The sequence below is a fragment of the Apteryx rowi genome, unplaced genomic scaffold (assembly GCF_003343035.1).
Source record: "Apteryx rowi isolate R43461 unplaced genomic scaffold, aptRow1 scaffold_55, whole genome shotgun sequence".
Taxonomy (NCBI): domain Eukaryota; kingdom Metazoa; phylum Chordata; class Aves; order Apterygiformes; family Apterygidae; genus Apteryx; species Apteryx rowi.
The window spans coordinates 2,280,598-2,288,687 of NW_020450816.1; the positions used below are offsets into that span (position 1 = coordinate 2,280,598).

The window sequence follows — 8,090 nt, forward strand, 5'->3', positions numbered from 1 at the left end:
GGGATTTCGGGGGCGCTGCGCAGTGACACATTGACATCACGGGGGCGCGGCCGCGCGGCGGGCGGGGGCTGCGCGCTGAAAGGCGGCGGAGCGCGGCCGGAGTCACTCCGGAACGGCGGCGGGACAGCGCGGAGCGGCGGCGCGGCCACGGCGGCGGCTGCCTACACTGCCTGGGGAGGAGCTAGCTCCGGGGGCTGCAAATGTGCCTTGGGAAGCGGACTTTTACCTTTGCCTTAGGTAAGCCCGTGCGGTGCTCCTCGCGCCCCTGCACGCGTGCGGAGCCGCATCAGGTGCCGAGGGGCTGCGCCGGGAGCGAGGGGTTTCCTGGAGCTCGCGTTGCGGTCTGAAGGCTTAGGGGTCGCGCTGGCAGATGCGGACGGGAGTGATGCGAGCTGGAGTGCTGTTTTGCTGTTACTACGTTACAGGACGTGTAAGCGAAATGCGCTGTGCATTCGCTTCTCCTCGCAAGCTGGGTGTGTGATTTAATCTGCGGCCAGTCTGACTGACTAGCTGGCCGTGCATGCCCTGTGCTGAATTGCAGGCAGAAGAGCATTCTCTTGCGTTCCCTAGTAAACAACGTTAAGCCAGTCACAATTTGTTGGTAATTATAAAACTTCTAGTTAGGTAATTGTGCCAACGCTTGAATTGTCCGTCTTGTCTAGTGCAGAGATCTCGCTTGCGTGCTGGAACCTCGTTTGATCCCCTCGAAATACCAAGGAGTCTCTAAAACCTTTCGTGCAAGGATTTTCTGTCCAGAGTTGCCTTGTATTGTAGTTTTTCTCACTGACGTGCTGACTGTGCTCCAAGCCTGTCAATCAGCCTCCAACAGCAACAGCAAGCACATGGCAATCTGCAGCGAGCTCTCAGAGCCATTACACTCTGCCCCTAGCTTCGTTTGCAACTTGCTACAGTTGCTGAGGTGTGCCTTGCAAACAAGTATCTCTTCATGATTTCTTTCAAAAAATCTTTTGCATTAGGCATTATGGTTGCACTTTGTCTGCCCTGAGGTCAGAAGGGACTTGCAGCAAGGACCATGCGGTGAAGCGGAGAGCTGGACCCGGGGACGTTGTTGTGCACGCACATATCCAGCGTGGAAGGATCGCGTGTGACTGCTCCAGTCAGAAAAGGGAAATAAAAACCCCAGTCGGCGGAAGAAAAGCAGGAATCTCGCATTCCTGGCTCTGCAGTGTCTTCTTGGAGACCTTCGCAAGTGCCTCTCGCTAGCTGATCCTGCTCCCCGGTGCCTGCAGCAGCCTGCATCTGGCGCTTTCCTCCCTTACGCTAGCCTGAGATAAGCCATTTGCAGAAAGGGCTTGATTTTCGTCACCTCTAGGACGAGAGACTTGCGGCCGAAGAAGGTGCCTTCCATCTGAACTCCGCTAGCACGGAGCGATCCGCCTTTGCAGAGAGCTGCGCCCGCTCGGCGGACAAGCGAGATAGGGAAAGGCGACCACTGCAGCCTGGCTCCCGAGAGAGGAGGGGAGAGGGAGGGAGAAGCGGATTCTCCCCTGCTCGCCGAGTAGGACGCGGCGATCCCCGCGGGCTCCGCGGGCGGGCGGCGGCGCCGGGGTGCTGGCCCCGCCGGAGCGGGCGCCCCGGAGCTCAGCACTCACCCCGCCCCGCCGCCTGCCCTAGCGCCGTCCTGTGCTCAGTGGATTTGCCGTTGTTAGTGACTCCTTGGAAATAAGTAAGTTTGGGACTTTTTTATTATTTATTTATTTTTAATCGGAGCTGACTTAGAAACGGGGGCTGTGCAGCCGGCGTGTTGGCACGTGTGCGCTTGGAGCGGCGAGCAGGTGCCTGTGGGCACACTCGCACACACCACCACCTCCCCCCGCCCGCCTCGCCGAGGAAGGCGGCGGGAGGCCGGGCCGCACCGCACGCGTGCCGCCGCCGCGGGCCGGCCGGGGCCGCCCCCCTCCCTCCCGCCTCCACCCCCCCAAGTGCCGCCCGGGACTGCGCGCCCATCGCGGGGCTCCGCACTTACTGCGGCCGGGGAGCGGCGCGGAGGGCGCGATCAAAGCCTCGGGGCGCCCTGGCAGAGCCCCTGCGGCGGCCGTTACCCCGTCGCGCGCGGCGGCCGTTGCCCCGCCACACCCCGGGGGCGCCGCGCCGCGGGGGGAGGGGTGGGTCTGCGGTGCGACCGTTACGCGCGTGTGGGGGGGGGGGAGGAAGCTCCGAACCGCCCCGCTGCAAACGAGCATAACGTAGAGAAGCGAAGCGCCGGTGGGGGTCGGGGCCGGGGCCGGAGTGGCGGCCCCGCGGCAGCGGCGGAGGGGCCGGCGCTGCCCGAGCCGGCGGCGGGGAATCCCCGGCGCGCTGGCCGCCGGCGCTGCCGCTTTAAATGCCGGGAAGTCCGCCCTCCTGAGGTAGCGGCGACCTCGGTCCTGCCCTCCCCCTGCGCCGGGAGGGGGGGAAAGCCCTTGTTTTCATTCATAACTTTTTTTTCCCTTCCCTTTCTTTCTTTCTTTCCCCTCCTCTTCCTTCCTCTCCGTCAGCCGCCCGTGCCGCGCCTCGCCCCGCTCCGCTCGCGTCGCAGAGGGCGCCGCGCCGCGGGCCGGGCCGGGCCGGGCCGAGCCGAGCCGGCCGCCTGCGCGGCGGAGTGCGGAGGAAGCGCTGCCCCGCGGCCGTGGCGCCGCCGGCTCTGCGAAGCCCTGCCCTGGGTGCAGAAACGGAGGTCTCGCGCTGGGCTTGCTTTATTTTATATTGAGCGGGGAGAAAAAAAAAACTTTTTTTTTTTTTTTTTTTTCATGGCGGTGGAGGTTGCCGTTCTCACAGAGCCTTCAGCCCGTTCAGCTCTGCCGCCCTCTGCCTGGCTTGCAGCTGGGCTTGTCAGTCCGCCGGCCGCGTTGATTTTGCACTTTCCCCCAAAGATGGCACTGGATGTCTTTTACATTTTCTTAGGATATTATTTTTCGTTCCCTCGGGAGCCCCCGCTTCTGGCTGGTGCAGCTGTAAATCTATTCCCTGTTCACGTTCATTCAGCCTTGGTGCGCTGTGGGTTTGTGTTCAGTGCTTGTGAAGGAAGACAGCTTGTCGTGTGGGGGGAATTAGAAGTGAATGCGATTTTTTTTTTTTTTTTTTTAATCTCGTGACCCTAAGTCCCACACAGGCGACATTAAATGCAAAAAGGAAATCTTTGACTCCTGGATCACCACAAAGACTTCTGTGTCGTGGTAGAAACTGGTAGTAAGCATTTATTAGCGTTCGGAGTGATAAAGATTCACAACTACGTGTCTGAAGAAATCTTTCTTGCTCTTGTCCTTCCCTGTACTATTGTGCCTCTTTCTCTTGAATTGAGAACAGCTCCATGCCAGATATGGTCTGGACAGCCAAGACGGACTTTTTCTCACGATTGCTGGATGAGTTGTTTGGGAATGCTTGATTGCCTAGCACTCATCTTTCTCCTCTTTCAGACAAATATATATTACTTTTGGGAGGGAAGGTGAAAGGGGACTTTTCCCCTAGCTTTCAGTAAAGGAAAGCAGTTTCTTTTCTTGATTTTCTATATGGAATGTGCAGTTTAGATAATCTTATCTACATTTTTATATAGGTACAGAGCTGTCACTGCTGAGTTTTCCAAATCAGCATTGCAATCTTTATGTCAATAGATAAGCAGAATGAAAGGAATGAAAATATGTATCATTTATTTAGAAAATAGAATAAAAGATGTAACATTTGAGGAGCTTTTAATCAACAGTTTATCTTGTGAAAAAGGATTTTTTTTTGTTTTGAGGGTTTTTTTTTGTCACCTGTTATACAGAAAGTACCGGAGCATTCATAAAAACAGTTATCTGATACCTACTTTATCTTATTCTTTCCTTCCTTCACACCCTGCCCTGTGGTCAGAAAATACTTGAAAACCTGCTTCTATTTACATCTTTGCTTTATTTTTATAAGGAGCATATTAGACTTGGATGCCGTGCAGCTTTCTTATAGAAAAGGTCTTGTCTTCTTAACAGTACTTACTTTGAGATTCTGTAATGCACATATCTCACTTTAAAAAGGAAACTTTATCAAGATCTACTAGGAAGCAAATCTTTGTAGCATTCTGATGTTGCAAATACAGACAGAGGAATAATAATTGTGTATGTCCTTTTTTTCTGCCATACAGAGTATGAACCTGATAGGGTTCTTTCCTGATTCTGATTTAGTTTTGGGGGCATTCAGAATTGCTATTGCTGATTAGATGTTGAGTTCAGTAGCAAGTGAAAAAACATGTAACTTCCCATGGCTTGCCAAGTAAGCACACAGAATAATACTGATTTTTATTTGAATTTTTTTTTAATAGCATGGGGTCTCCTTTTGCATTTCTCATATATGATGCCATACTGAGACTCCCCCCATTACTGGACTTTGGCCAGATCCTCAGTGTCATTGTAATCCCCTGCTGAAAGAGATCGGTACCAGGTGGCTAGGGCAATTTGTGGTTTGCCATATCATTCTTATTTTCAGAAAACATCCTGTTCTTTATTCCTCTTTTGTCCTTGATCTTGTGTACGTATGTATATATACATGCAGACAGACAGTGTTTATTTATATTTTCTTTTTATTACTATTTTAGGATTTCAGATGCATGCCAGGTTCCCATTGAGTGCCAGAAGTAGAGATCACTACAGATGGAGCCCCAAAGTCAGCATGGCAGTGGTGGTTCATTAGTTGTGATTCAACAGCCCTCTTTGGACAGCCGGCAAAGGTTGGACTATGAAAGAGAGAGCCAGCCAACAACTATTTTGTCACTGGACCAGATCAAGGCGATCAGGGGCAGCAATGAATACACCGAAGGCCCATCTGTGGTGAAAAAATCGGGGCCGCGGACAGCACCGAGGCAAGAGAAGCATGAAAGAACTCATGAAATTATACCAATTAATGTGAATAATAATTATGAACACAGACCCAGTCATGTGGGGCATGTGGCACATCAGCATAATGCCAGGGCTCCTGTCTTGAGCAGATCAACTAGCACGGGGAGTGCAGCTAGCTCTGGAAGCAATAGCAGTGCTTCCTCAGAGCAAGGACTGCTGGGACGGTCACCTCCATCCAGGCTGGGTTCAGGCCACAGATCCGATCGGACAGTCCGGACACAGCCCAAGCAGTCATCTCTGATTGTAGATGATCTGAAGAGTCCCTTGAAAGAGGACTTGACACAGCACAAGTTTATCTGCGAACAGTGTGGGAAGTGCAAATGTGGTGAGTGCACAGCCCCAAGGGCCCTCCCATCTTGTTTGGCCTGCAACCGGCAGTGCTTGTGCTCTGCTGAGAGCATGGTGGAGTACGGCACCTGCATGTGTTTGGTCAAGGGGATCTTCTACCACTGTTCCAATGACGATGAAGGGGACTCTTATGCGGATAATCCCTGTTCTTGTTCCCAGTCACATTGCTGTTCTAGGTACCTGTGCATGGGAGCAATGTCCTTGTTTTTGCCTTGCTTGCTCTGCTACCCTCCTGCAAAAGGATGCCTGAAACTGTGTCGAGGGTGCTATGACCGTGTCAATCGTCCAGGCTGCCGATGTAAGAACTCCAACACTGTCTATTGTAAACTGGAGAGCTGCCCCTCTCGGGGTCAGGGCAAGCCCTCATGATTTTTGGAGGGAGGTTTACTTTCTCCAACTCTTATTTTCAGGTTGTAGCTGATTTTTTTTTTTTTCCTGTTTTGGGTTTTTTTTTCTTTTGCTTTCCTTTCTTTCTCCCCCACTTCAAATACTTAAGTTCTTCCCTTTGCATCTTTGCTCTCCTTCTATTGCTCTCTTTCTGTTGACTCAGCTGAGTGTGGAGCGTTTTACGTAGTCATTGCTGCTCTTTGGTAAGTGTGGACTCCATATCTGCATCTGCCTACTCACTTTGGCAGGGCTTTTTGAGTTTGCAGCTAAGCCGCTCCTGAAAGAGAGGCAGTGAGGGCTCACTGGGCTCTTTTGCAGCCTCTTGCCCTGTGAATATCTTCCCAAAGATGTTTTTCGTTCTCAGCAATTATTTTTCTTGTTTAGTTGGTTGGGTTTTTTTGGTTTGTTTTTGTTTCTTTTAACCCCCTGGGTTCCAAGGAGTAACTGTTTCATGAGTGAGCTGGATTGTGAAGCAACATTTTGTGTGTGTCCTTTCTGGACAGGGATGTAAAAGAAAGGCTTTACCTAAAGAAAGGCCTAACTCTTCTGCAAGCAACCTCCTTTTCTTTTTTCCTCCTGTTTTGTCTTAGCTTTTGGAATAGTCTCAGTCCTGAGATTTAGCTGGTTGTTCCTCCTCTGCCTCTCCTTTTTTACTTTTAATGTAACTTCAGTTTTTGCTTTACTATGTAGATCTTCACATTGGAGACATTATGGCTGCAATGTACTCATTTATTGCTGTCAAATCTTTGAAGGATACGGCTCACTTCACTCTCCTACTCCTGTTTCTATAGTCCATCAGTATCATGTTGATATTAAAGTTGGTGGTGTTCATATATCCAAACAGTCTTCAGGTGTCATTAAGTTGCCTAAATGTTTCTTGTGGTCCTTTTGGTTTAGTGAATTTGGCTCTGCTCTGTACTTTATAATTTTATTCTGTTCTCTGTTTTATTGCCTTAGCCACAAATTGTGGTCCTTTTTTGTATATTTTATGTATAAAACACAAAGTTGAATTCTGACTATTTTTAAGACAAAAGTCTGTTAAAACTTTTTTTATTGTAAAGATATTTATTATGTGAATCTCTATTATTTTATGATATTTATTGCAAAAGACTTTGAAAATGTACTCATGTCTGAATATAACAAAATATCAATACTTAACGAAATAAGGATGACACGAAGAAAGTACATATGTTAACTATAATGCAGAAAATATATTAATTAATGAAAATGGCTCTCGAGTTCTTTATTATAATGACAGGTTGTGAGCTGCATGTCCATATTGCTAAGTTGTTGGGTTGTTTTTTTTCTCTTGTCGTCTATCAGGTAGCAAATAACTTCATATCAGTACTTTGAAACCACTAGTCTAGTATTTAATACAATTGAATGTATGCATTGTGGCTGACAGTGCCAAGAGATGTAGGCCCTATTTATTTACCAAAGTATTTGCAAATACAGCTGTGGAGGAGGAAACACTAACTTCAAGCTTTTGTTTCCTAAAGAATACCAAATTAACATGTAAATTTGTTTTCAGTTTTCTATTTAGAACGTCTTGGCTGGTTAAATTGTACGTCAACTGAAATAATGAACCTATTAAGCTCAAATCTAAATAAAAAGCAAGAGGTAGGATAAAAAATAATGGCTGTGTCGCTGTAGTTTGCTAGCTTTGGAGGTTGGAGTTTGTGAGTGTGTGTGTTTGTGCATCTTTGTGTGGCTCATTTGTTTTTTTTTCCCATATGTTTTCCCAGTGACAACTGAGGCTACTTTTCTGTCTTCTGTCTCTCAAAGGTGACCCAAGTGTCAGAGCTACTTGTGGCTATTTAAGGCATATTCAGCAAAAAAGCTTTTCATTAGAATGAATGGGGAAATCTCATTCCTCTGTGTATGTGGGTCAAGGCTAACATCACAGTCCTTTTAAAGTAAAGAGTTTATTAAATGGATGTAATTTTACATGGTATTCAGAGTAAGTGGTAGTAGAGAAACACCGCTCTAAGAACATAGTAATAATTTGGCAAATGTATCATACCTTGCATTTTGATGTCTTGCTGCTTTGAGTTGCCATATTCAAGCTGTACTAACCCTTGGTGTATTGATGATTTGAATAGGCTGGGCTTTTGTAGTTAACTCCATCAAAGCTGATTCAGTGGCATATAGTGAGCTGACTAAAAAGTGGCATCCTTTATTAAACAGTACATAGAGTTTCAGTGAAGCATACAGTGAAATCGTGATATGCCTACATCTAAGAAAACACTTGCTTTACAGTTTACAGTTGGCAGTATTGCTCTCCCAGTCTACTGCCGTGCTTAAATGTCACGGATTTACAGGCTAGGAAGTTTGTCAGGTGGCGGTGTATATACAATACACTTTCCAAGATTTACTCTTCATGTGATGAAGCGAAGCCAAGAGAAGATTGTTTCAGACAAGTAGCTGACTTTTGCTTTGTGCCGCTTCCTAATCACTGATACTTCTAACAGTGACAGCTGCAAACTGCCC

At 48.3% G+C, this 8,090-nt stretch overlaps 1 protein-coding gene across 4 annotated transcripts; it reads left to right on the plus strand.

Annotated features, from left to right (window-relative positions):
- The first annotated feature begins 124 nt into the window (after positions 1-124).
- Positions 125-6,435, plus strand: SPRY1 (sprouty RTK signaling antagonist 1). Of its 4 annotated transcripts, none has more exons than XR_003255993.1 (2): positions 125-237; positions 978-1,478. XR_003255993.1 is itself a non-coding variant. In XM_026081427.1 (2 exons), exon 2 carries the CDS (start codon positions 4,620-4,622, stop codon positions 5,580-5,582), a length of 963 nt encoding a protein of 320 aa, XP_025937212.1. In that variant the 5' UTR covers positions 125-237; positions 4,565-4,619; the 3' UTR covers positions 5,583-6,435. The 4 variants fall into 4 exon arrangements, 3 of the variants coding, with proteins under 3 accessions (XP_025937212.1, XP_025937210.1, XP_025937213.1); XM_026081427.1 differs by lacking the exon at positions 978-1,478 and adding an exon at positions 4,565-6,435; XM_026081425.1 differs by lacking the exons at positions 125-237; positions 978-1,478 and adding exons at positions 1,613-1,687; positions 4,565-6,435.
- Positions 6,436-8,090: the final 1,655 nt, after the last annotated feature.